The sequence below is a fragment of the Anopheles coustani genome, chromosome 2 (genome assembly GCF_943734705.1).
Source record: "Anopheles coustani chromosome 2, idAnoCousDA_361_x.2, whole genome shotgun sequence".
In the NCBI taxonomy this organism is placed as follows: domain Eukaryota; kingdom Metazoa; phylum Arthropoda; class Insecta; order Diptera; family Culicidae; genus Anopheles; species Anopheles coustani.
In genome coordinates, this window is record NC_071289.1 from 87,995,304 (window position 1) to 88,018,679 (window position 23,376).

The following is a 23,376-nucleotide window of genomic DNA, read 5'->3' on the forward strand; positions in this document are numbered from 1 at the left end:
GTTTGCCTTGAGTTTCGAACTTTAGAGTCGCAAGGAACCGATCGTTTTCACACTTTCACCGGGCAAAGCTTGCCCTCACGTGCAGGACCTTCTCACGTGGCGCCCAAAATGGTGGCACCCGCACCGGCGTATGGTGGCGCGCGGTGGAAATCCCTGGGGGGGGGAACGCGTCATAGTGGATGAAGCCCGATGCTTGGGTACCGAGTCGACTTTTCATCTCACGCGGTCGACAATTGTGTGTACCGCAACCATTCACCGTAGCCGTCCCCGAGGTAAATACAGCTCATCTGGATCGTGATACCGATCCACATGGCATCGGCTGGAAGCCTTAAGACTTACGTGGAGCGTGATCAAGATTTCGAACTGCCAATGGGGCGTACATTTATTCAAATAAATACAATTTTCTCATGCGCATTTTCACTGCATGCAGTTTGCTTACAAGTTGAGCCCGTGTTAATAGTAAAATCCATTCGAAACCATCGGCAGCGGAACGGAATAAAACGGTACTCCTTGATACTCTGTCACCTTACTGATTCCGGGTGCTTGTGGCATTATTTCACGATAGGCAACTGAACCCGCCGGTACCGCCAAGGTTAATCCGGAAGATGCAACCGCGACGGGATCATTGAGCTCGTAAGATGCGGCGGCAGGCGTTATGATCGTTAACGGCTTACTGAATGCCACCGTCACCAGACACAGGAGGCACACGAGCTGAAATTAAAAATAAAACCGGGATTAGTTTAAACGGCAGGATTTAATGTCACGCTTTTGAGGCCAACGTCACTTCTATTAAATAAAACAAATGTCCACTTACACTTCTCATCATGTTGATAACTGGAACTATGTTTATTCACTGTGCAAACACGCAAGGATGGAGCAAACCTATTGTGCTACGAGGACGGGAACGCTATGTTGGGCTTCGTTGAGTGATTGCACTTTTTATAGATTCCCCATGCTCCACAAACATTGACCATCCGGATGGATGTGCCGGTTGTGCGATGGATCATTGAACCAGATAACATCGGATGTGCGTGAAGGGTTGGAAAAAGAAGCTGGTTTCCTATCCTACCTACCTTTATCGTATCGTTGTCCTTTTGTGTCCCAACCCCCTCCGCAGTCTCGGGTATGGGGAACCACTTTCGTTGAACTTGCCCCTCTTTGTTGAAGTTTAAACTTTGAATTCTCTTCACCCTACGTCATTCCTGCGTGGTTCCACTTTAGGCTGCTCATTCTGCTGATGTATCCCGGCGCCAGGTAATTACTGATTATCACATTCCCCTCGACACGGCCTCCACTGGGCTACCGAGCGCCGTTTACGCAACAATATTATCCATAACCTGTTGCCCAGCGGACCTGGATCCGAGAAAGGTCCACTCCCAGCTCCGTGACGGCATTGAACGCTCGAGATCGATGATACATTGATATAATTATGCTGCTCGGGCCGGCCGATAAAACCTGGTGTTGAGCGGACTCTGAAAGAAAGGGGAGGAATCCATGACCATCTAGATTAATATTGACGTAATCGCTAATATCAATAGTTTTCGCGCTGCAAAGTGCATAGCCGGTGATGCATCGCAGTGTACGTTGACCTGGATCAATGAACTTGTCGCCAAGGTGTACAAAGGGATCGAAGGGATGCAACATCACGGCGATTTATTGCATTCAGCACTACGCCCGTTAGGAGTGATTACGAAGATGTCCAATGGATAAATCAGACAAGAAATCAGACACAGTAATATTTAAACAGTTTGTTTCATTTACGAAAAATTTCAAAGTCTTATTCTTGTTGCTACAATATTGCGGTAACAGTTATAACAACAGAGATAAATATATGCTAAAATTAACGACTTTAATTTACTATCAACAAATTATGTTCCACTGTTACGTTAACAAATATTATAACTGCCATTGCAAACAAATAATGTAACTGCCAATACAAATTCAAAACTTTGAACCCATAATTTACTCCCCCCCTTTTTGTACAGTTCTTATTGGATTTCAAACCGACCTAGACTCACGTCTAACTGGAAGCTAACGGTATAAAACAGTAAATTCGCGATCAAGTTGCTAAGTGTGGTTATACTTTCTTGAACGAAGATTTTGGGCTTTTTAGAAACACTTGCGTCGAAAATCATGTCAGAAGAGGAACACATTGAAGGTAGGTGAATGTTTTGGCTGTTTAGGTCAACGTACAATCCCAAGTAATTGCTATTTTCACCTCAACAGCACCACAAACCGTCGCGCACCGGATGATACATTACTTCTACGAAAGTAAGGCCATCGGCCGGGACGCTTGGAGTTTGAGCTTCTGGGAAGCGTTTCATCTCCAAAATCCCGACATTGATATGGATGCGAAAGCGCTGCGTTCGTTCTTCTACACCGATATTATGCACTCCGTCGACCATCTGGAAGGGGTACCGTACGAAATTCTGCAACACATCAGTCCGCTGTTCAACCGGATCCGGGCAGAGGTGTTGGAAAATCGTGACATTGTGGAGGGTATCGACTACCTTTTGGACTGTCGGGCCCCTTTGGAGCCAACAGGTGCCACTTCGCTACCTCCGGTTCAGGTCAAAGCCATTGCGCCAGGCAGTATCCCATCGAAAACAAAACAGTGTGACAAAACACCCACCGTGGAGCAGATACTGCGCAATGTTTCCGATGGGCTCAGTGAGTTGGTTTGGACGAAGGAAGAAAAATCCTCGCGACCGAAGCTTACCATAGGCGAATGCTTGCAAAGAACCAGGCAGCTACAGCAGAATCGTACCCCGCTGGTCCAGTTAATCGAGCCGGGCATGAGCTGCTACGAACGCTTCCGACAGATGGGGCTTGTCGATCCGTTGGATAACGAATCGGTCCATTCCGGAGAGTCCCAGCAGCAGTTTCAAACCCCGCAGGGCATTTCCACCCCACTCTCCGCGCAAGTTGGAGGTGATGCTTCGGGCTCAACGAAAGAATCCGCCGCAGGTCATAGCTCCAGGGATGAGGTGCAAGGTAGCTGCAGCTACCGCTTACCAAATATTGCACCGAACTACAATGCTGCGCTCAAGTATGTCCGATCAAAGCAGCGTAAATTTAACAAATAGATCAGACTCATTTCTTATCCATTGCACGAATTACTACAAACTATACTGAATTAATGTAACCGGTACATTTGCTGTAAACTATTTCCTCGAAAATGAAATAAAATTGAGTAATGAAAATAACAACTCCAACATTATTAAGACGAAACAGATCCGCTCGCTTTTTATTAACAAAACAAAGCAGGTAAGATGATCGATTAACAATCTTTTTACTAGCACTTTCTTAATAGTACGGAGGTCCTGCTAGAAATAGTACGCGTTGCGGATGCGTCGCTTGTACAGTTGGAATTTGTTTGCCTTTTTCTAAGGTGGAGGAGGGAAATACAAATGAGGTGGTCAAATGAAAGTGGCTGCTCGGTAGGTAGGTTGGCTGGATCAGGATGGTTCACGTTGAGGGGCGAGTGAATAAAGGATTCCTTATAAATTAAATTAGTCTTCTCAAGATGGATGCAATGGTTCACCGGAGGTGGTAGAGTAACAGGAAAAATCGGTTACTCGCACCATTCACCCTACACTCAAATGCTGCCTGCCAGCCACTGAGGATGCTGCTGTTTTGTGCGGTTGTGCCGGGGAGGGTGTGATTTGACAACCGAGAAAACTCGCCCACTTCTTAGTTCAGCTTCTTTGCCGGCTTGGAGAGCAACTCGTATTTCGTCTTTGAGCTGTACCACATCGCGTACGGGATAGCCAGGGAGGGCAACGTCAGGAAGGCGAATGCCAGCCAGTCGAGATAGTGCGAGCTGAACTGCTTGTTGAACTGCGCCTCGGCAACGATGGCACCCTCTCCCGGCTCGGAGCTGATGGAGAATTGTGGCTCGGTCGAGTCCTCCGTCGGCAGGTAGTTGACCTCGGCGGCGGTGAAGTTTAGGTATCCGAAGGATTTCGGTCGAACCACGACGATATGCGTGACGTTCGTCTGCGGGGCAATGCGATCGATCGAGGCGGACAGCTGACCGCCGACGACTTCGAACACTTCCGGATGGAATCCATTGTCAACTGTAATGAGTTTGTAATTAACGCATGCTTTCACCGTAAATAGCCGGCTTTCTTTACTCACCTAAGCGAACGTTCACGGCCGGGCCAGAACCAACGTTGTAGAGTGTGTATTTTACCACGATGTCACGCGCTTCGACCAGATATTTGTTCAGAATGTGCTTCGAGACCAGCAGGCGTGCAGTGTTGTCCTCGTTGGCCAATCCGAGCTGGCTTACCGCTAGCAGAGCCAGCATTACATACACGAAGCTTTTCATTTTTACTCTGAGCCGGAAAACAGTACACTTTTATTAGCACTTACGAGTGTAACGAGGGACTTGTATCAATCCTCACTTACCAAACAGCACGTCTTTGCGACACAAAACAAAATGTTCTTTTCCGAACGAACCGTACACGTCGTCGTCTCGGACCTGTGGGCTAATGTGATGTTGAACGGTCGCAAAATTGACAACTTTTCACAGCGGCGGTCCAACGATGCACAAACACGAAAGTACGTGTAGCGTTGCTGTCAAGTTGGCAGAATCGAGATTTGGAAGACTTGAAGATTCGATCCCTAGACGGATTCCAAAGATTTGAATCCCATTTGAGGGATTCTAAAAATTGGATTAGATTGGGATTCGAATCAGATTTGATTTGTTAGGGATTCGTATCACCTATGATTTGTTTGGGACTCGATTTGATTCGGTTCTGACTTGATCCCAATCTATTTGAATTTCATATCACTGGATCTAGACACGAGGTGAGTTGAATTAGTCACGTAAGGCTGGTGTCAGTGCTTTACCGCACGATCTTTTGGCAGACGAAAATGTATGGGATTTGACAGCTGCAAGGTTCGCACGATTTCTCCGCACGACAAAATCAAAATCATTTGATTTTATCGGATGGACGCATCCGATTTTATCTGTCAACAAAGTTGGACTTTATAAACTCGGAGTTGAGCCTTTCATCTAAGAAAAATAATAAAATTCATTTAATCGTCTTAGAATTTAAAAAAATTACAGAAAAATTGGCGGACCTGTCGTCCGACAAAACATCGTGCGGTAAAGCAATGACACCAGCCTAACTAGTAGATCTAGAGACAATGTGATTGATTTCAGTTTACTCGACTCGGGCGCTGGTTATAATGGATTGGACATAGATAAAGGTTTTTGCACGATTTAACCTAGGTTCGAAAAACATTCATGAACTTATTTTTACAAAGAAATACACTAGAATGGATACGAATACAAAGTGAACAATTATTCAGACCAGCACCTGATTTACATGTTTACCGGATTTTGAATAAAACTATCACTCTACATTGATAATCTTCTTAGACAATGTTACGTACAAAAATAACTGTGCCCGCTTCTCGATACCTGCGAAGAACATCGTTTCCTTACGTTAGTAGATTATTATGATCAACAGAACTGCTATCAACGGTGAAACTCACATCGAAAATGTGTGGCATGTATTTATTGCGGAAAAACCGAGTTATCAGTTGTAATTTGATGGGGATTCAGAACGATTTCCTGACCGGCACTGAATGGTTTATATCGTATCACGACTGTTTGATGGATTGGGGTTCGGATTCGGAGATCCGGATCTCCAAATGGATTTGAATCGAAAGATTGGAATCCCAACCGAGAATCGATTTTCCCAACACTAGTCAGCTCGACCAAGGTGAAAAAAGTATATTGTATTCACCTCAGGTGTCAACGAGCAAATATCACATCATCACTCACTAGGCACCTACTTTTGGACGTTTACCGGTGTTTTGGTTAGATGACCTTGGTTTGTCATTCAAAATAATAGAAAGGAGATTTTCTTAGCGATACGGTCGTTCTAGTCGTTAGTTAATCGCTGCAGTGATTAAGTAGAACGCCTAGGATTTGGTAACTGGTTTTGCGATCTGGTGGAACAGGTTGGACGCCTCTTTTCACGTCAGCTTAGGGTCGAGTTTTGGAAGCAATACCTCAATAGCATCATGGCACGCACGATCGAAACGATCGCTACAACTCCCTTCGAGGGACAAAAGCCTGGCACTAGTGGCCTCCGTAAAAAGGTAAATTATTGAAACGAGATAATCTGCTCCAATGTTGGTGTTACTATTCTTGATTCCTTCCACCTACGCAACGCCAGGTTAAAGTGTTCATGCAGAAGAACTACACGGAAAACTTTGTGCAATGCATCCTTGACGCCAATGGTCCTGCTCTGGTCGGATCGACGCTCGTTGTTGGTGGCGATGGCCGTTACTTCTGCAAGGAAGCGAGTGAACTGATCGTACGCATCTGTGCGGCCAATGGGGTAGCCAAGATTTTGCTTGGCCAGAACGGTATCCTCTCGACACCAGCAGTATCGAGCTTGATCCGGCGCCACAAGGCCCTCGGTGGCATTGTGCTGACCGCTTCGCACAACCCGGGTGGCCCGGAGAACGATTTTGGCATCAAGTTCAACTGCGAAAACGGTGGTCCCGCACCGGACGCGTTCACAAACAAGATCTACGCCCTGTCGGGTGAAATCACGCAGTACAGGACCGCGTCAGTGTCGGTGGACATCGGCAAGGTGGGTGTGACGAATACGGAAATCAACGGAAGACCGTTCACGGTAGAAGTGATCGACTCGGTGGCCGACTACGTGCTCTTGATGAAGGAAATCTTCGACTTTGACCGTCTGCGGGAGTTTGTAAGCGGCAAGTCTCGTCCCGGCGGGCAGGCGATCAAGATGCGCATCGATTCAATGAATGGTGTCACGGGAAACTATGTGAACGAAATTTTCGTTAACTGTTTGGGAGCTCCGAAGGATGGTGTCGTTCATACGACCCCACTGCCCGATTTCGGTGGACTCCATCCAGATCCGAATTTGACCTACGCCAAGGATCTGGTAGATGCGGTGCGTGCCGGAGACTACGACATCGGAGCCGCATTCGATGGCGATGGTGATCGTAACATGATCATCGGACGTAATGCGTTCTTCGTCACGCCGAGCGACTCTTTGGCCGTTATCGCGCACTACCTGGAAAGCATTCCGTACTTTAAGCGCAACGGTATCCAAGGTCTGGCCCGAAGCATGCCAACCGCAGCGGCCGTCGACCGTGTTGCCGAAGCGCTCGGCAAGGAAATGTTCGAAGTGCCAACGGGCTGGAAGTACTTTGGCAATCTTATGGATGCCGGGCGGCTGTGTCTGTGCGGCGAGGAAAGTTTCGGCACGGGCTCTAACCACATCCGCGAGAAGGACGGCATTTGGGCGGTGTTGGCCTGGCTCTCGATCATGGCACAGACGGGCAAGAGCATTGAGGAAATCTGCGTCGAACATTGGAAACGATACGGACGGAACTACTTCACGCGCTACGACTACGAAGAGTGCGATCTGGCTCCATGTAACGAGATGATGGACACACTGGAGAAAACCATCACCGATCCGGCGTTTGTCGGCAAGGAATTTACCGCTGGCGGCAAGACCTACAAGGTGAAGCTGGGTGATAACTTCAGCTACAACGATCCGATCGACAAGTCAGTATCCACCAAGCAGGGCTTGCGGATTGTGTTTAGCGATGGCAGCCGGGTCGTGATGCGTCTCAGTGGTACGGGAAGTTCCGGCGCCACCGTACGCCTGTACATCGACTCGTACGAGAAGGAGAACGTGCTGGGCAGTGCGTCCGACATGCTCAAACCTTTGATCGATATTGCTTTGGAAGTTTCGAAACTGCCAACCTACACCGGCCGCAACGCACCGACCGTTATAACGTAAACTGGTACAAACACGCCATCCAAAAAATATTAACCCACGACTCTCCTCACCTCACGGTTGGTGTTACTCGGGGTGGCCGGCGTACAGAACAGTGCAATAGAGTTCATGCATTCGTTGTTACCATAAAATGTGTGCATTTGAATCTTCATCGTCCCTGTGTCGCATGGTTTCGTTACATGCTTTTTATTGATATTTTTAGAGAATGCACAGGAAATAAAGTTAAACGTGTTTCAGAAAGTAGACTAAAACGCAAGTGTACTTCAATGACACAATACAATGAGAAATTACGGAAATGGAGGCGCCAAGTGATAACGCAAACAGAAAATAGTAAGCAAAAATTGTTTGCAAAGCCACAGATAATTGCTGGTGTAAGATAACGCTTCAAGAGGTATAAACTATTTGATTCGAACTGATAGTAGGAAATAAACAGCGATTAACTATCGCGGAAGCCATCGCTTGCCACGTGTTTCATAATCATGCTCTCAACTACTCAGCTTCAAAAGCATAGATATATTTTTGAACGACATAAGATATAAGAGATTTTTAAACATAATCGAAAGATTAGAAAAAAATATTGGCGTTAGAGATTTATGTTTGAAAAGAAAACATTCAAAATATTTAGCACGACAGGCGCCATAACAAATTTAGCAATGAGTTGTGGGGTTTCTCTGACCCCTTGCTTTATCAAAATATCACCTTATCTTAAGGTTGGATAGCTTGCGTAGAACAAAAAGATAAGTTTAAAAAAAAAACATTTCAGTAACCCTGACGCCCGCGGGTTCATTGCTACTGATTTAGACACGCGATACCTTTCGGTGTGTACACAGATTGAAGGAAGGAAGGACGAGATCGATTTTGTAGGACATCTAGTGGTTATTCCACTCCTAATCAACCATTTCCATGGAAAACCTTCTCCATGAGTACGCCCAGCGTATAAAGGATCTGGAGGCTACAAACGTGGCGTTACGCGATAAACTGTTAGAGCAAGAAAAGTTGGTAAGGAATACAGGTGGATATTATTAGGATAAACTTTTTTCAATGAACACAAAACTCTGTTCAACAGCGGAAGGTGTACGTCGATGATCTTAACACTATGAAATCGACTCTGGGAAACCTACAAGATCTTCTCATGAAGTGCCGTGCCGATATTCTCAGTCAAGATATGATAATGACGGCCTATGAAACGAAAAGTGAGCACGGAATCAGTGGCACCATGGCGGTGGTCACTCTACAGGCACAGCTGGAAGTTTGTAAAAATGATTTGCATGACCAACGAGCCGCCCATGAGGAGCTGCTCATCGAGAAAAATCGAATAACTTCCGAGATGCAAATGTTGCTACACAAAAATCATCAGCTATCCATGAACCAAGAACAGGCCAGGTAAGTTAGCACCGTTGCACCGTTTTTACCGCTAAATTTCAACACGATGTTTTATGTCACCAGGGGAGACCAAACGTCCCAGCTCTCGGAGCCCTCGGAACGAAGCAAGTTATACGGCACATCACCCGGGGTTTTTGAGCGGCAGATTGAACCTTGCCCTCACTGCAACAACGTGTTTGGAGATTTTCTTACGCTCGAAACGCACATTAAAGATTGTCCCGGACTTGATTATTAATCGATATCGCAAGATAAGTTGATGACGCGTGCCCGCGTTCGGCACATTTGCTATCAATAAAACATTTTGGCTCTCTGTATTGAAAAAACAAAACTGAAAGCGTTATGTGTTATCTAAAGCTCTATTTGGGTAAAGAAATAAATAAAAATCTAAAGCTACTGGTGCAACCTGTACTTTGATGTTTGACCAATTAGCAGATAATTTACATTTTATTACAGATGATAAAATTAAAACAACATAAGTGGCACTGAATCGGCCATCCCATTGGGGACCTGCGTAAAGTAGCCAAAAGTGTAATTCTTCCCCCTGCTTAAGTATATAGATAAATTTCAATATTATTTTCTTTGAATTATATTATACCTGAATGCCTGTATTCAATGTTCTAGCTCTTGGAGAACAAAAATTACAAAATTAAAATTATAAAAGTCCGTTATATGAATGTGTAGAGGTTAAGGTTGTTAAAAATGCGTAAGGTTTTTACAAACTAGCTGATTCCATTCCTCTTCACAAACCTTGGTTTGCAGAAGTTTTTCCCGAAAAGGGAGAGTCGTCTATGCACTCGCTTGATGAAGAAAAATATATGTATTTTATATGGCAACAATTTGATTTTTTAACATAATACCGAAAAAAATATTAAACAAGGCAATCCTGATCCTACGCAAATTTGATGAAAAAATTTCCGAAACTTAATAATCCATTTATTCGCGTTTTTAATGGTATTTGTAACAAATGTATCTGGATATCTTTTCCTCTAAAGGACGCTTTTATAATCTGGTTACCAAGAATAAAAAGATGATGGCAAAAAACTCTTTACAATTTGCATCTACAATGAGCTACTCAAATGTGTTAACCAGCGTTTTTATCTTCAAATAGTTATATTTATCCTCAAATATCTTTACTTTGAATTGTTGATATAAAAATGTATCACGTCAATACCCAGATCTGTAATACGAATCAAAACCCCATTTTCAAATTGTAGGAGCATTTTGCCCCAAAGGAGTATTTTAGAACATGTTCCCCTAATAAACTGGGAAAATTTATTTTATTTGCCCCTGACGTATCATCCAGTTTGCTATTCATAGAGTGGTTCAATCGGGTCGGAAAGTGTGTGACTGGGGTGCTGAAAATAATAATAAACATACGTGTGGACCTTGCATTTATGAAATAAGCGATTTCGCTAGCAATCGTTAAAGAATCGCTTCAGCTTCGACGAGTGTAGTTCCTGCCGAATATCCAGTGGACAGATAAAATAAACAAATCAATAATGGCAAACGTCTGCGAACCACTAACGCTGGCCAAGGGTAATCCCCAGCAACAATATGCTGAAGCAATGGAATTCATTTCCCAATGCCCAATTCCTTCGTTGCAGACGTGAAACGTTCGATCGAGCTGCTGGAAAAGCTGCAGATGAGTGGCGAGGTACCGGCCACCAAGCTGGCCGCCTTGCAGAAGGTGCTGCAAAGCGATTTCCTGAATGCCGTGCGGGAGGTGTACGAGCATGTGTACGAAACGGTCGACATCCAGGGATCGCTCGATGTGCGTGCCTCAGCTACGGCAAAGGCCACCATTGCAGCGTTCGCTGCCAGCGAGGGACACGCCCATCCGCGCGTTGTCGAGCTGCCCAAGACCGAAGAGGGGCTTGGCTTCAACGTTATGGGTGGCAAGGAACAGAACTCGCCGATCTACATTTCGCGCATCATTCCCGGTGGCGTGGCGGATCGTCACGGGGGACTCAAGCGGGGCGATCAACTACTCTCCGTCAACGGTGTATCGGTCGAAGGGGAAAACCACGAAAAGGCCGTGGAGCTCCTGAAGCAAGCCGTCGGTTCGGTCAAGCTGGTCGTCCGCTACACCCCGAAGGTGCTGGAGGAGATGGAACTGCGCTTCGACAAGCAACGTGCCGCTCGGAGACGCCAACAGTACTAAACCCACCACCCTCGTCGTTTGCCATTGTCTTCCCGTAGCAAATAAGGTTACGGAATGGAAATGGGCCCCCGCCAAAGTTCGCAATATGCCGCCTAACCGTATAATGGTGGTTCGATGCGTCCGTTAGTTAGTACCTCCTCTCTATCTCCCACTGTCCCTACCACGAACGATTCGTGTCTGTGTGTTCATGTTATTTGTGTTGTTTACCGTCGGAACAGATTCTCATATTAACCACCCATTTATCTTGAAAAATAGTCATCTCATTTGGTAGGACAGGTTATATGTATTGTTTTGTTTGTTTAATAATATTCTTTATCGTTAATTACATATCCTAGCTCACGTCACATTCAAATACTTTCATGTTCAATAGTGCACAATAGTTTCCGGTCGCAACTACTACTTCACCCATCCAAGGACCGTCTTATCCGTACCGTTTGTAGGTGGTACCACCTAGTTTAATCGCCAAACCGTGGTTATCCTCGTCTTCGTGGATGTTCGAAACTAAAAACAACGGGAAACTCAAATCTATCCCTCCTAAATGTACCGTATCCGATGCACGACGCAGAGTTGCCATTAAAACCATCACTGCAGTTAGCCTTTGTGTTTGTAGAGTACATGTGTTAAACGAAACGAATCACATTAAACACGGTAGTGAAACACGATTTCCGCATGTTAGTTTCCCTCACAAGCAAGCCATGATGTAGACCGGTGAACGGATGTTTTGTACAAGTAAGGAAAACAAAAATAAAGTAACTTCATTTACCTGAAATGTCCTCCTGGCGCCTCGTTTTACTTCTCCCACACCGCTAGCTGTCGTACTTGTCCACCAGATGTTTGGTGCCGTACTCCTCGTACTGGTTGCGGCTCATGCAGGATTTCAAAAAACTCAGCGATTGTGAATACTTTTTCCCCCCATGCCAAGCGTAGCTAATAGGGCTAGGAGAGGGAAGAAAACAAACTTCTGTAATAAGCGACCGGCTATAGGTTTCAGATACTAAAACACTTACTTATCAGGTACCATTACATTGACCTCGTACTCATCTGGTGCAAGAGCACGAACATCTTTCTCTAAACGTGTTTTCATGCCGGGGAAAAGTGCACAACCACCGCATACGACGATATTCGCAAACAGATGCGGTCGTGTTTCCTCCGGGCATAGGTTGATTGCATCCAGTATCGCTTCCGGTACGCCCATCTGAGGGATTCCTACGTCCGAAGGATGGAACAGAATCTCGGGAATAACGAACCGCTCGTTGCCCAATTTGATCGTTTGAAGTTCATCACTCCCATCCGCGGATGAAGATTCGTTCGGTTTTCGTAGAAACCCTCTGCGAATCTGTGTGTAATCCGGTAGCACATACTCTCGTACGATCGTATTGTCCGGGAATCGTTTGCGTGCTATTCGCATATCTTCGTTGAAATTCTGTGACACGAAACAACTGTCCTCCTTCACCTGGTTAATCACATACGATTCATCCATTACGTTCAGCTGGCGGTAGGAGATGATTTCCTTCAGGTGGTTCGTGAGCACTTTACCTCCGATATCGATCCGCCGGATAGCCTCCTTCACCTTGTTCCCTTTCACAAAGGGCACCACGTGTGTGAAGCTATAACCCATTTCCACCACCACGCAGCATAGTGGTTTCTGTTGTTCTGTTGTGGAAACGGTTCCGTGAGTGAAATTGAAGGCTGCTAGATCGACGGCCGTTGTTTTGCATACGGCATCGCAGTCGTACTCTTCGTAGAGAATTTCAAGCATCGCTTCCTGAATGGATCCGAAATTGAACAACGGTTCCGTAATGAGCAGCGGAGTATCGGAGAATTGCACCGGGCAGCAATCCGTACTGAAGAAGTAGTCCCAAACCGTTTTCTGAACATCCCAGTTCACAAGGTAGCCTCGTTGGAAGCAGAGTATGTAAAACAATCCCGACACGTCGCGACACTCTTCTATTTGATTTCCTATGAACGGTCGTCTCCGTTCGGATTTGGCTTTCGTGATGCAGTTCAGGATGGTTCTGTAAAAATACAAAGAAGCAGTAAGAATACATTTCCAAGGCATTCGGCAGCAAATTTCGCACTCACTTCGGTTCAGATTCGTCCGCCATTCCCAATTTTGCGTAGAAGGCACCATTATCCAAAATGAACGCATTATTTTCAGCCATGACGAAGTTGAAAACGCTTTTGCCACAACACTATACGCACAAAAGCCGGCATTCGGTTTGTTGATCAATTTTTTCAAGCCCGTTACATCGGTACCAAAACATTTAAACGTCAAGAGTGACAACTATGAGTTCTTTGAACATATTTTTCATAATCCGATAAATCTCGTTCAACGATGAAGCTATGAAATAAGATAAATTGATTTAAATTTAAAATATTAAAAATACAGACGAGCTTCTAAATGATACAATAGTCACAAAATATTAAAACGAAAAAAGCGTTTAGAATTGTCCGGAAAAAGACTGTGATCTGTCAAAATATTGTCAAGTCGTGTCAGCTGGCCCAACAAGATTGTCATCAGCTCCTCGAGGAGCTCAGAAAGTTACAAATTTTCACAGACTCCACACCGGTTACGAATTTTCGGTGAATTTCTAACATGAGGCAACCGCGGAGCATATCCTTTTCTGCGGTGCTTGCATTGTGCTTGCTGGTTCTGTGCGAAAATAGCTCCGCAAATGAAGTGTTCGGCTGTGGGGGCTTTGTGAAAAATGTCAACTCCGATCTCGACTCGAGCAAAGTGGAAGTCGGGCTGTAAGTACTGTTTAATTAAATTAAACATTAGGGCTACGGGTAGGGACGTTTGCTGATGTGTAGTTTTCTTCGGTTCTAGGTACACCCCACAGGGGAGTTTAAAAATCAAAACTGAATGTTCCCCCTCGAACGGGTACTATTTTATCCCGGTCTATGATAAGGGCGACTACGTGCTGAAGGTTATCCCACCGCCCGGTTGGAGCTTCGAACCGGAGCAGGTTGAGATCAAATTCGACGGCCAGTCCGACGTGTGCAGCCAGGGTAAGGACGTGAATTTCCTGTTCAAAGGATTCGGTATTACGGGCCGAGTAGAATTCCATGGTACATCGCCGGCCGAGGGAGCGAAAGGTGTACGGGTGGAGCTTGTCGCTGAGGATGGCGGTAATACATTTGGACAAACGACCACCAACGGCAATGGAGTGTTTTCGTTCACTCCTATCAAACCCGGTCGTTACGTGGTGAAGGTACAGCACCCGAAGTGGCACTTTGTCCACCCGGAGTACAAGGTTACGGTTGCGAAGGGCAATACTGAGATACCTTCCGGTGCACTGGTCGTTTCGGGTTACGACGTCGAGGGAAGTGTCTTCAGTGATGGACAGCCGTTTGGTAATGTGGGACTCTTTCTGTATGAGGCGAAAAATGTAAGCAAAATTGATATACGAACTGTATTCGTCTCGAGGAAACTTACCATTCTCTTTTCGTTTTCCAGCAAAAATCCATGGTAAAATGTTCAAACGATAAGGAAACGATTGTACTGGATGCAGGCAACGCGGCCTACTCTTCGAAGCCACTCTGTTTCACCACACCGAACAAAAACACAGGCAGCTATGTTTTCGCCGGTATATCCAAAGGAAAATATCTCATTCGGCCGCACTTTAGCGATAGTAAAATCAAATTCCACATTCGTCCCGAAGTGCTCGAGCTCGAGGTTGGCAACGATGGTTTACGGCTGCGGGAGAACTTTGAGGTGACCGGTTTTAGCGTATCGGGTCGCGTGCTTAGCGCACCGGGTGGTCCAAGTGTTGCGAACGCTCAGGTTAAGCTAAATGGTCGTGAAATTGCACTGACCGGATCGGACGGTACCTACACGCTGGACAACATCCAGGCTGGAACGTACACGATTCAGGTGACTGCAGAGGACTTCCAGTTCAAGGATCATATCGTGAAGGTTTCGTTCGCAAACCCATCACTGCCGGATGTTGTTTCCTCCGCGTTTAAGGTGTGCGGACATGTCGTGACGAAGTCGTCGTACACCGTCGTTATAAACAGGAAGGGATCCACGATGATGGTGGAGGTACCAAGCCATGGCAGGACGAACGAATGGTGCACTTTCCTGGAGAACGGCGAGTACACGGTGCAGGTGCAAACGACCGAACGGGACCGCGCCAGTGGTCTTCAATATTTCCCGGCGACGCAAAACATTGAAGTTAACTACGAACCATTGAAGGGGATCGTCTTTTCACAGCTTCGTGCGACGGTAACGGGAGCTGTGCGCTGCCTTGCCGATGCATCTTCGTGCGAGGATCTGCCCGTCACATTGCAAGCGCTCGATGTGAATGGAAATACGGTTGGCCTGCCGGTGACGGCTCAGGTGGTCCGCGGCTCGGGAAGCTATAAGTTCGAAAGTGTGCTCCCGGGAAGCTACGAAGTGAGCGTCCCAAGCGGTAAACTCTGCTGGCAATCGAACACCGTCAAAATCAACATCAAATCGACCCAGGAAACGGTACCGGATTTTGTGCAAACTGGCTACATCGTGTCGGTGCTTTCTAGCCATGGTGCATCGATGGCTTACCGGTGGAAGGGATCATCTCCAGCGGGTGGAGAAGCGAAGGAAGAGGAGATCGTGCTAACCGCCGGCATGAACATGTTCTGCGTGAAGCGTGCTGGAGAGTACACAATGCGACTGAGTGGTTGCCATCGGTTTGACGAAGCGACCCCGTCGCAGTTCAGCACCGACAGCTCGGACCCGATAGCCGTGAACGCCAAAAGCCACCGGAACGTAGTGAGACTGATCGCTGACGAAAAGGAACGCTTCCACGTGCAGGTGCTGCGGGATGGTGGGGCGACCAGCAACGAGGTGGTCGAGTTCGAACTGACCGGAGAACGGGACTCGGCGGGTGAAAGTGGTTACGTTTACCGTAAGGAATTTTTCCTCGAACACGGCGAACGGATCACGCTCCGTCCGCAGAGTGAAGTAATGCTTTTCAACCCGACCCAGCTGGAAGTGATGGGTGGAAACGATTGTACGGAGGTCGGCTCAAAGTTGCGTGCCACGAAGGGATTACTCATAAACGGTCGCACTAACCCACCAGTCAAGGACGCTACCATAACGCTGGTGTTTCCGAAGCACATGGAGCATGCACCACTGGTTGCGCTTACCGACGAGCAAGGAACGTTCCGATTCGGTCCTATCGATCCCACGCTCCCGGTCGAACTGTCCGCTGAGAAGGAATCGTACGTGTTCTCTGCCTACGACCGTGCCACAAGCTCGTTTAACGGACACAAGCTTTGTGAAATCATCGTTACGGTTAAGGATGACGCTGGTAACCGGCTTCCGGGTGTTCTGTTGTCCTTGTCGGGGGCGGAAAGTTATCGCAAGAATCTAGTCACCGGGGAGGACGGAACGATAAAGTTCCACTCGCTGTCTCCTAGCGAATATTACCTGCGGGCGATGATGAAGGAGTACGAATTCCGACCGAACTCGAAGTTGATCGAGGTACGTGAAGGGGCTACCGTGATGGAAGAGCTGGTTGGCACTCGGACACAGTTTTCAATCTTCGGTTCGATCACTTCGCTCAACGGTGAACCCTTCCCGAACGTGGCGGTCGAGGCGATGACGGACGAAAAATGTGGCAACGCGCTCGAAGAGGCGACGAGCGAATTCAACGGCCAGTACCGCATTCGGGGCTTGACTCCCGGCTGTCAGTACCGTGTGAGCGTACGCACCGGTACCGGACCATCGGCAACGGTTGACCGATCGATTCCCCGCCAGCGCGACGTCACCATCGGCAAGACGGACACGCGTGACGTCAACCTGATCGCCATCAGTCCGCTCGCGTTCGTGGATGTGACGGTGCGCGTAGTGGCGTCGGAGCTCGACCACTACAAAACGCTCAAGGTCGCGCTGTACAAGAAGGGCAGCGATTCGCCGGTTCATTCGCAGCGCATCGAATCACCGCTCAATCCCAAGTCCAAGGTGAACCCCGGCATTATGGTGTTCTTCCCGCGCATTCCCTTCGACGGCAAGAACTATCACATCGAGCTGACGTCGACGCTATCGGAGAAAAGCTACCGCTACAGCCTTTCGGCGGTACCGTTTGTGGCCAACACGAGCAGTTTCTATGCGGAGCTGCAGTTCACGCCGGAACTGCGCACAACGGAAGGTGATCTCAATCAGAGCTCGCTGTCGGCGATCGTACTGATCGCGATCATTGGTTTCGTGTTCTTCAAGCAAGAGCTTGCATTCGAGCTTTTGGGCCTTCTGTGGGCCAAGGTGGGCACGGTTGCGGGCGGATTGATTAGCAGTAACAAAGCGACAGGGAAGGATCTTAAGAACGACGCCGGGTACATTGATACACGCGATATCGATGCACTCGCATCCAACATCGACGGTGTGAAGAAGAAGAAAACCAAAAAGGTTTCCTAAGCAAAGGAACCCAATCGCGGCCTATAACGGTAGGTAGCCAGGCGTGATGCTCCGGAACATTCCGGGTGAAAAAAGACTCATACGAACGAGAAAAGTGTAACGCGAGTCGAAGTCGAACAATTTTCGAAATAAACAACCGGTGCGTGGTAGACAAATTTAAACACTCGTTTTTAACGTTGATTTTAAAGCTAAACTGAGAATAGCCACCGATTAATGCATATCATTTTTCAATTAAACTTGGAATCAAATCAGTTGAATTGTCATCATATGAAATTTTCCAAAATTATTATTATTCATTTCAGGACGTTTCTTAATTGAATAGAGATTTAAAAGGAAAATAAGGAAAGATTAAACATCGTTAAAAAGTATGACTTTAACAGTTTTTAAATTATTTCATCTTTTATTAAAGGTTTCTCGATCCCCTCTATCACTAGAAGATTTGCTTTTGTTGAATAAATAAATAAATAAGTTAGTTTATGTACAATCTAAATCACATGACGAGTCTTCTCAGTTACGACGGAAGCGATTGGCGCGTGTCGGTTTTTGAAGAATCAGTTTTCCGCGTGCAAGACTATCGGTTGGCAAGGTCGTGGTGATTGTGTCTGCATCCAACGGTACGACTTCATTTTCCTGCGCATCGAGCGAGGCATCCGGAATTGCCTCCGGACGTTTTTGCATCGGAGGAACGGCCATCGGAAGCGGTCCGAAGGGGCGACGTGCGAACTTTTTCCTCTTCGGTACCTTACACTCCTCGTAGATACGTCCACAGTCCTTGTAGCTGTTCGCTTTTTCGTCGGTCTCGTCACGGTAGTTGTGGAAAATATCTCGTCTGTGTTAGAGGAAAAAAAGAATGATTAAGGATAGCTCGGCATTAAAGGACCATTTGTTCCACTTACCCAATCGCGCGCGTCACAAACAGCAGAATGGGATTCCTTCGGGCTTGGAAGTCGAACTCGCAAACGAACCGCTTGCGGCAGACGCGTCGATTCACTCCAAGAAAGCGAAAGGTGATGTCCGTCAGTGAATCAGTCCAGTACATTCTGCATAAAGCGTAAGGTTAGTAACCGTTAAACGACTCCTCATATCTCCATACTAAACCTTACTCATTTTCTTCCAGGTCACCACCGTTATCAAGAGCATCACTGCCGGATGCTTGGCGATCGTCCACGATGGCACGCTTTCGGCGGCTTCCACCACTATACTTGGAGTACGACGAGTATGAACCGGATCCAGAAGCGGGCGGTAAGTAGCTATTGTAAGGCGTTCCGCTCGATGAAGAGGAAGATGGGGGCCCGTAGCTGGAAAACGGTTCCGGGCCGGGATAGCTGGAGATGATTTCGTGATCCGAGTGATAGCTCGTGTACGGACTGGAATCGATGAACGGCGGAGGCGTTTCACTAATGATGGACGAGCCGAAAAATCCACCCGGAAATATTTTGTGCCCAAAGAAGTAGATTCCAGCAAAAAAAAGGGCCACCAGAACAATCTTTGCCTTCACCAGCAGCACCGTCGTGAGGGTGGACATGATGGGCCCAACTGCGCGAGGAACAGAGAAAGAGAGCGAGGCATTGATTCTTGTCCGGAGAGCTCAGGATTTAGGACCACTTACTAGCGTGCGTTAGGAACTTGAAGAACCGCTTTCGCCGACGACCCTCTTCGACCGATTTACCGGTACTTGTTTCCGCCAATTCTTCGGCCACAGCAAGCGCCATCATTGCGGCCACCAGTAACAATTGTTTGAACAAAGACATTTTGTCGATTTAAAATGTTCCAGTTTAAGAGCACGATAGAAGTCACGATTGACTACTTCTTTTATGCTGATCACACTTTGTTCTTCACTTCACTGACAAGAAAATAGGTTTCGTTCACTTCACTTCCTTTTCCTGCCCGACCACCATTACCGATTGGTCCAAGATGCGTTCACTTCCCGCAACTCAGTTCTATTCACATTCGAACGATCCTAACTACCTCCCGGAAGTGACTCGACTGGTGTGCCCTGCGTCCGGTGTGCGCCGTTTTATACGGTCTTTAAATGGCCATATCCAACCTCCAGACGTTCCACCTGAAAAATCCATCCCGATGGGGTTACAATAATTGAAGCTAATTCAATGATAATGCGCTCGCTCCCCGCGATGGTTCCGCGTGCATGGTTGCCACCTTGTGCGAGCGCATTTCTCCTTTGCCGTTGCCGACTTCCGTGTGGAAACGGGGTGGAAATGAATGGAGCACGATCCAACCATATTAAAATGCGCACCGGACGGATTTATTTTTAGGGTTCCAAAGTTGTTTTGCCTCAGTTTGGAAATTTTGTAAATTCACTACCGCCTCTTTTCGGTACTTCCAAATGTGGATTTGATTATTTTTCGATGAGAAGCAGAATTCAGGGGAAAGATATTAGATTTATCCTGCTTTGTTTCGAGGTAGATAATTTGTTTAACCGTTATCTGCTTGCAAAATTCCATTTATTCCATCTGAACTGAAAACTAATCCTTTTCATAAAATAATATAAAGAACTTAAAAACAACCTTTTTTAATAAAGATCCAAATGCAAAAGAATATTTTGCTATAAGGAGGTAAGATTTTTAATAAAAGTTCCTTTTGAGAATTTGTTGTTCAAATATTTTTCTACGGTCATGCCATAACAACTTCGTATATTCGTGATTTTTTTAACCAACTTAATGCAACTAGAATTAGAATTGTTTTATATAATCTTCTGCCTGCTTGATTGCGCAATGTTCCTGCTCTCACACACGTCCACTTCCGGTGGTATGGATCCCTTTCACCACATTGCATAAGGTGCTAATAGGGATGGGTGAATCGTCGTTGCGCACGCCTTCCGGAAAGGCCGGAAGAATCGGGTGCACCGAAGAAAAACATCGATCAGAAAGTGTCAACAGCGTGAAACGAAAGTGAATGTGTACCACTTTCGCGGGACTTCCGCAACCTCCGGACGGAAAACAGGCAGACTGATGCTAATCATGCGTCAATTTGTCTATTTTTTCCCTCACCTTCCTCCAAAGGGTTGGTGAGTTTAGTCGTTTGAAGATGTTTAGCACTTTGGGACAGATGTTTTCGTGCCGAGCTGCCGAAGAATGAAGCAACCGTACTGCGCTTGCCAGTAGCTTTATGTTCGTCCTGGAATGGAGTTGCCCATTTTAGTCTCGTTTCTTTGCGTCGTCACGGTGTCCGGCGTCGTACGGGGCGTAGAAGTTCCCACCCGCTCGGACACAGCACTGGTGGAGGCGCGATACGATCGATACTACGACATATTTCGATATTGTGAGTGAAATCGCCGTCTTTCGGCACCATAATACGCAGCTTCTAACCCCGCACCTTGCTCTCTTTTGTTTACTTTCTTCCCAGGGTGGCCATGGTTTAGCGATTTGGCAACGGTCGTCGCGATCAAGTTGAAGATCTGGGTAATCCTGGTGGCGATGCTTGTCTTCGGCGACGGTTACTATTGGTCCAAGTGGACCGGCTCGAGCATCTTCGAGAAAAGCCAGTGGGCACAGACACCGCCTGGAGCCAGCTGGGGTCGGCGGAGGCGACGTTCCACTCCTTCTTCGCCGAACTCCTCGGACGATCTAGCGGAGGTCATATTCGACACACTCGATATCGAAGATGACGAATGCCGTAAACGAATCGTGTGCGAGCTGTATGTGGAAGGGAAACGGGTGCCGACGATTTGGAAAGCTCTCAGTGCTCCTGGCTATGAGGTTTTTGGTGCCTACCGTCCGCTGGAGTCCGTGGCGCGTTCGTCAGATTGTCGTAAGCTACATCGGTGTCGGCTAGTGGAAAGGAACAGCTTGAAATCGGTGCTCAGTGATAGTTTTGATAGTGATTGGAGGTGGCCACGATAAGGAAACCTGAACTATACCCTTTAGAGCATAAGTTATTTATTGTTTATTTTATCCACGTGTTACAATAAATTGCAAAAAGCGGTTTAAAAGTTAAGTGTACGGAGTGTTGTCAAAATATTCTTTTGTTAAAGTGGGATTCCATACGGCTAGTAGTAGCACTACTTTAAAAAATTACCAAATTTGAGTAACATACACAACTATGAACACAAGCTCTATGGCATACACAATGTCTGCAAGAAGAAAATAGGTTGTGGGTTAATTTTTTTGGCTGGTTTTAAATCTATTGTTACATTATCAGCACCGGAACATACCAGTGGGTTTTAGGGAGTATTTTAACGGCCGGACATGATGCGTAGAGTTGATGTTCGTTGAGTTTGATGTTAAGTTGGTTTCATTTGCACTGCCAGCGTAACTGCTTGTGAACGATACGAGAATTACAAGAAAACTAAATTTGATCCACATCTTCCACGCTGATCTGCCCGTATGAACAGACGGCACCTAAATGAATTGTTTGTGTACCAATAAACGGTGGTCTTGACTTCTTCCCAAGTCACGGGTCAGTGAATGTTGCGTGACCCAAAAAAAAATGGTAGACGACTCGGAACCATTGGAAATTTTCTCCATTGTTAAAATTCAAAAGGCAGTTATAGAGATACGTTCTTTTTGTAACAACGATTTATATTATTTTCTTTTCATAAATAAGTGCTTAAAACTTAAGTAGATTTTACGAAGATTTGTGAACATTTTGCCCGAAGCGAAGCATTTTATCCCTCCAGTACAGTTGCCAATCGTTTGAGGGAAAATATGATTCACCCTTTCGAGCCCAACCGATCGACGACGGGTGATGATCGTAAGCAATCGGTTCGTGCAAAATTATAGGTGAACTACAATCGTGCTTTTTGGCGAAAGTTTTAAATAGGATCACGATGATGAAGATCTTCAACCAGAAGGCGCCCTTCAAGATCCACAAAATGCTATGAGCAATCCACCAACGCCACGCGTACGGATAGGCTGGAAATGGTTGATAAAATGTATATTAAAGTTGTAAAAATGGTTTTGTGCTTTAAAACTTACGGCTAGAACGTCTGGGCTCGATTGCTAAATCATCTGGATCACAAAGCACCGCTCGAAAGGTAACGATCAAAACAACAATTATCAAATACAGACGAGAGCAAGACATGGCTGATCGGCATGGGTTCGATTAAACGTTTCCTTTGAAACTGCGGGATTTACTCCTCGTCGATGCCCATTTCCAGACTACTCCAAAGAGCTGCAGCTCACATCGGGATAAACAAAATAAACGCTCTAATTGAAGCTAATCCCCACCGTGGAGAAAGCACTTTCACTCTCTGTCGGGATCGGAACCCTGGCATCACCTGAATCATACCGTCGCCTCTAGTGATTGTCCGATTACAGATACTGCAGGAAGCGGACGATAGCCATGCGCTCTCTTTTCCTATTCGTTCCGTTTTTTGGCGCGTTGTGCTTTGCCAAGGATAGCAACGATGCCACAGGCCTTACCGTTACTGGTCGAGATCATTTCAACGAGGAAGGTACGTAATACAATCACGCTTTGAACTATCATGCACTCATCAGCCATGTGGGACAATTATTTCAGGTTTTCCGGAGCTAATATTTGGATCACATGCGGCGGCCATTGCCGCCTATACCTACTACATTGTGATATTCCTGAAAATATTTCTACTGATTCACTTAGGTCTGGTGAGACAACGGGAAGCAGAAACCCATTGGTCTGGGAGAAGTTATGAAGAC

At 46.4% G+C, this 23,376-nt stretch overlaps 9 protein-coding genes across 10 annotated transcripts; 6 read left to right on the plus strand and 3 right to left on the minus strand.

Annotated features, from left to right (window-relative positions):
• Positions 1–2,104: 2,104 nt before the first annotated feature.
• On the plus strand, positions 2,105–3,817 carry LOC131263602 (uncharacterized). Of its 2 annotated transcripts, XM_058265832.1 has the most exons (4): positions 2,105–2,158; positions 2,227–2,923; positions 3,023–3,069; positions 3,771–3,817. In XM_058265832.1, exons 1-4 carry the CDS (start codon positions 2,134–2,136, stop codon positions 3,815–3,817), a joined length of 816 nt encoding a protein of 271 aa, XP_058121815.1. In that variant the 5' UTR covers positions 2,105–2,133. The 2 variants fall into 2 exon arrangements, with proteins under 2 accessions (XP_058121815.1, XP_058121814.1); XM_058265831.1 differs by lacking the exon at positions 3,771–3,817 and having other exon boundaries at positions 2,227–3,117.
• LOC131263606 (translocon-associated protein subunit beta) lies at positions 3,213–4,549 on the minus strand. Its single transcript, XM_058265835.1, has 3 exons — positions 4,414–4,549; positions 4,141–4,340; positions 3,213–4,079 (listed from the first exon to the last, which is right to left on the minus strand). Exons 2-3 carry the CDS (start codon positions 4,331–4,333, stop codon positions 3,694–3,696), a joined length of 579 nt encoding a protein of 192 aa, XP_058121818.1. The 5' UTR covers positions 4,334–4,340; positions 4,414–4,549; the 3' UTR covers positions 3,213–3,693.
• A 1,333-nt stretch (positions 4,550–5,882) lies between these two features.
• Positions 5,883–8,172, plus strand: LOC131263597 (phosphoglucomutase). The gene is made up of 2 exons (XM_058265824.1): positions 5,883–6,120; positions 6,198–8,172. Exons 1-2 carry the CDS (start codon positions 6,043–6,045, stop codon positions 7,803–7,805), a joined length of 1,686 nt encoding a protein of 561 aa, XP_058121807.1. The 5' UTR covers positions 5,883–6,042; the 3' UTR covers positions 7,806–8,172.
• A 533-nt stretch (positions 8,173–8,705) lies between these two features.
• On the plus strand, positions 8,706–9,420 carry LOC131263607 (optineurin-like). Its single transcript, XM_058265836.1, is given in 3 exon segments — positions 8,706–8,801; positions 8,869–9,260; positions 9,291–9,420. Coding segments are annotated over 3 exon segments (618 nt in total).
• Positions 9,421–10,508: 1,088 nt separating this feature from the next.
• Positions 10,509–11,619, plus strand: LOC131263605 (protein lin-7 homolog C). The gene is made up of 2 exons (XM_058265834.1): positions 10,509–10,721; positions 10,790–11,619. The coding sequence occupies exons 1-2, from the start codon at positions 10,685–10,687 to the stop codon at positions 11,344–11,346; spliced, it is 594 nt and encodes a 197-aa protein (XP_058121817.1). The 5' UTR covers positions 10,509–10,684; the 3' UTR covers positions 11,347–11,619.
• Positions 11,620–11,802: 183 nt separating this feature from the next.
• On the minus strand, positions 11,803–13,554 carry LOC131263599 (actin-related protein 6). Its single transcript, XM_058265828.1, has 4 exons — positions 13,429–13,554; positions 12,354–13,361; positions 12,110–12,282; positions 11,803–11,942 (listed from the first exon to the last, which is right to left on the minus strand). Exons 1-3 carry the CDS (start codon positions 13,506–13,508, stop codon positions 12,153–12,155), a joined length of 1,218 nt encoding a protein of 405 aa, XP_058121811.1. The 5' UTR covers positions 13,509–13,554; the 3' UTR covers positions 11,803–11,942; positions 12,110–12,152.
• Positions 13,555–13,862: 308 nt separating this feature from the next.
• LOC131263595 (BOS complex subunit NOMO1) lies at positions 13,863–18,160 on the plus strand. Its single transcript, XM_058265822.1, has 3 exons — positions 13,863–14,097; positions 14,177–14,738; positions 14,807–18,160. The coding sequence occupies exons 1-3, from the start codon at positions 13,943–13,945 to the stop codon at positions 17,741–17,743; spliced, it is 3,654 nt and encodes a 1,217-aa protein (XP_058121805.1). The 5' UTR covers positions 13,863–13,942; the 3' UTR covers positions 17,744–18,160.
• A 90-nt stretch (positions 18,161–18,250) lies between these two features.
• On the minus strand, positions 18,251–19,494 carry LOC131265263 (uncharacterized). The gene is made up of 4 exons (XM_058267525.1): positions 19,353–19,494; positions 18,847–19,279; positions 18,640–18,783; positions 18,251–18,572 (listed from the first exon to the last, which is right to left on the minus strand). The coding sequence occupies exons 1-4, from the start codon at positions 19,492–19,494 to the stop codon at positions 18,251–18,253; spliced, it is 1,041 nt and encodes a 346-aa protein (XP_058123508.1).
• A 1,389-nt stretch (positions 19,495–20,883) lies between these two features.
• On the plus strand, positions 20,884–21,615 carry LOC131265264 (uncharacterized). The gene is made up of 2 exons (XM_058267526.1): positions 20,884–21,022; positions 21,107–21,615. The coding sequence occupies exons 1-2, from the start codon at positions 20,884–20,886 to the stop codon at positions 21,601–21,603; spliced, it is 636 nt and encodes a 211-aa protein (XP_058123509.1). The 3' UTR covers positions 21,604–21,615.
• Positions 21,616–23,376: the final 1,761 nt, after the last annotated feature.

What these genes read in the sequence shown, in the direction of transcription:
- LOC131263602 (XM_058265831.1), top strand. Translation starts at nt 2,134, where the DNA reads ATGTCAGAAGAGGAACACATTGAAG. An exon ending in AGAAGAGGAACACATTGAAG is followed by an intron (nt 2,159 to 2,226) that starts GTAGGTGAATGT and finishes TCACCTCAACAG; the next exon opens with CACCACAAACCGTCGCGCAC.
- LOC131263606 (XM_058265835.1), bottom strand. Translation starts at nt 4,333, where the DNA reads ATGAAAAGCTTCGTGTATGTAATGCTGGCTCTGCTAGCGGTAAGCCAG. An exon ending in GGCCGTGAACGTTCGCTTAG is followed by an intron (nt 4,080 to 4,140) that starts GTGAGTAAAGAA and finishes AACTCATTACAG; the next exon opens with TTGACAATGGATTCCATCCG.
- LOC131263597 (XM_058265824.1), top strand. Translation starts at nt 6,043, where the DNA reads ATGGCACGCACGATCGAAACGATCGCTACAACTCCCTTCGAGGGACAA. An exon ending in CTAGTGGCCTCCGTAAAAAG is followed by an intron (nt 6,121 to 6,197) that starts GTAAATTATTGA and finishes ACGCAACGCCAG; the next exon opens with GTTAAAGTGTTCATGCAGAA.
- LOC131263605 (XM_058265834.1), top strand. Translation starts at nt 10,685, where the DNA reads ATGGCAAACGTCTGCGAACCACTAACGCTGGCCAAGG. An exon ending in ACCACTAACGCTGGCCAAGG is followed by an intron (nt 10,722 to 10,789) that starts GTAATCCCCAGC and finishes CCTTCGTTGCAG; the next exon opens with ACGTGAAACGTTCGATCGAG.
- LOC131263599 (XM_058265828.1), bottom strand. Translation starts at nt 13,508, where the DNA reads ATGGCTGAAAATAATGCGTTCATTTTGGATAATGGTGCCTTCTACGCA. An exon ending in GCGGACGAATCTGAACCGAA is followed by an intron (nt 13,362 to 13,428) that starts GTGAGTGCGAAA and finishes GTATTTTTACAG; the next exon opens with AACCATCCTGAACTGCATCA. An exon ending in AATGTAATGGTACCTGATAA is followed by an intron (nt 12,283 to 12,353) that starts GTAAGTGTTTTA and finishes TCCCTCTCCTAG; the next exon opens with CCCTATTAGCTACGCTTGGC.
- LOC131263595 (XM_058265822.1), top strand. Translation starts at nt 13,943, where the DNA reads ATGAGGCAACCGCGGAGCATATCCTTTTCTGCGGTGCTTGCATTGTGC. An exon ending in AGCAAAGTGGAAGTCGGGCT is followed by an intron (nt 14,098 to 14,176) that starts GTAAGTACTGTT and finishes CTTCGGTTCTAG; the next exon opens with GTACACCCCACAGGGGAGTT. An exon ending in TTCTGTATGAGGCGAAAAAT is followed by an intron (nt 14,739 to 14,806) that starts GTAAGCAAAATT and finishes TTCGTTTTCCAG; the next exon opens with CAAAAATCCATGGTAAAATG.
- LOC131265263 (XM_058267525.1), bottom strand. Translation starts at nt 19,494, where the DNA reads ATGTCTTTGTTCAAACAATTGTTACTGGTGGCCGCAATGATGGCGCTT. An exon ending in CAAGTTCCTAACGCACGCTA is followed by an intron (nt 19,280 to 19,352) that starts GTAAGTGGTCCT and finishes TTCCTCGCGCAG; the next exon opens with TTGGGCCCATCATGTCCACC. An exon ending in TTTGTGACGCGCGCGATTGG is followed by an intron (nt 18,573 to 18,639) that starts GTAAGTGGAACA and finishes CCTCTAACACAG; the next exon opens with ACGAGATATTTTCCACAACT.
- LOC131265264 (XM_058267526.1), top strand. Translation starts at nt 20,884, where the DNA reads ATGGAGTTGCCCATTTTAGTCTCGTTTCTTTGCGTCGTCACGGTGTCC. An exon ending in CTACGACATATTTCGATATT is followed by an intron (nt 21,023 to 21,106) that starts GTGAGTGAAATC and finishes CTTTCTTCCCAG; the next exon opens with GGTGGCCATGGTTTAGCGAT.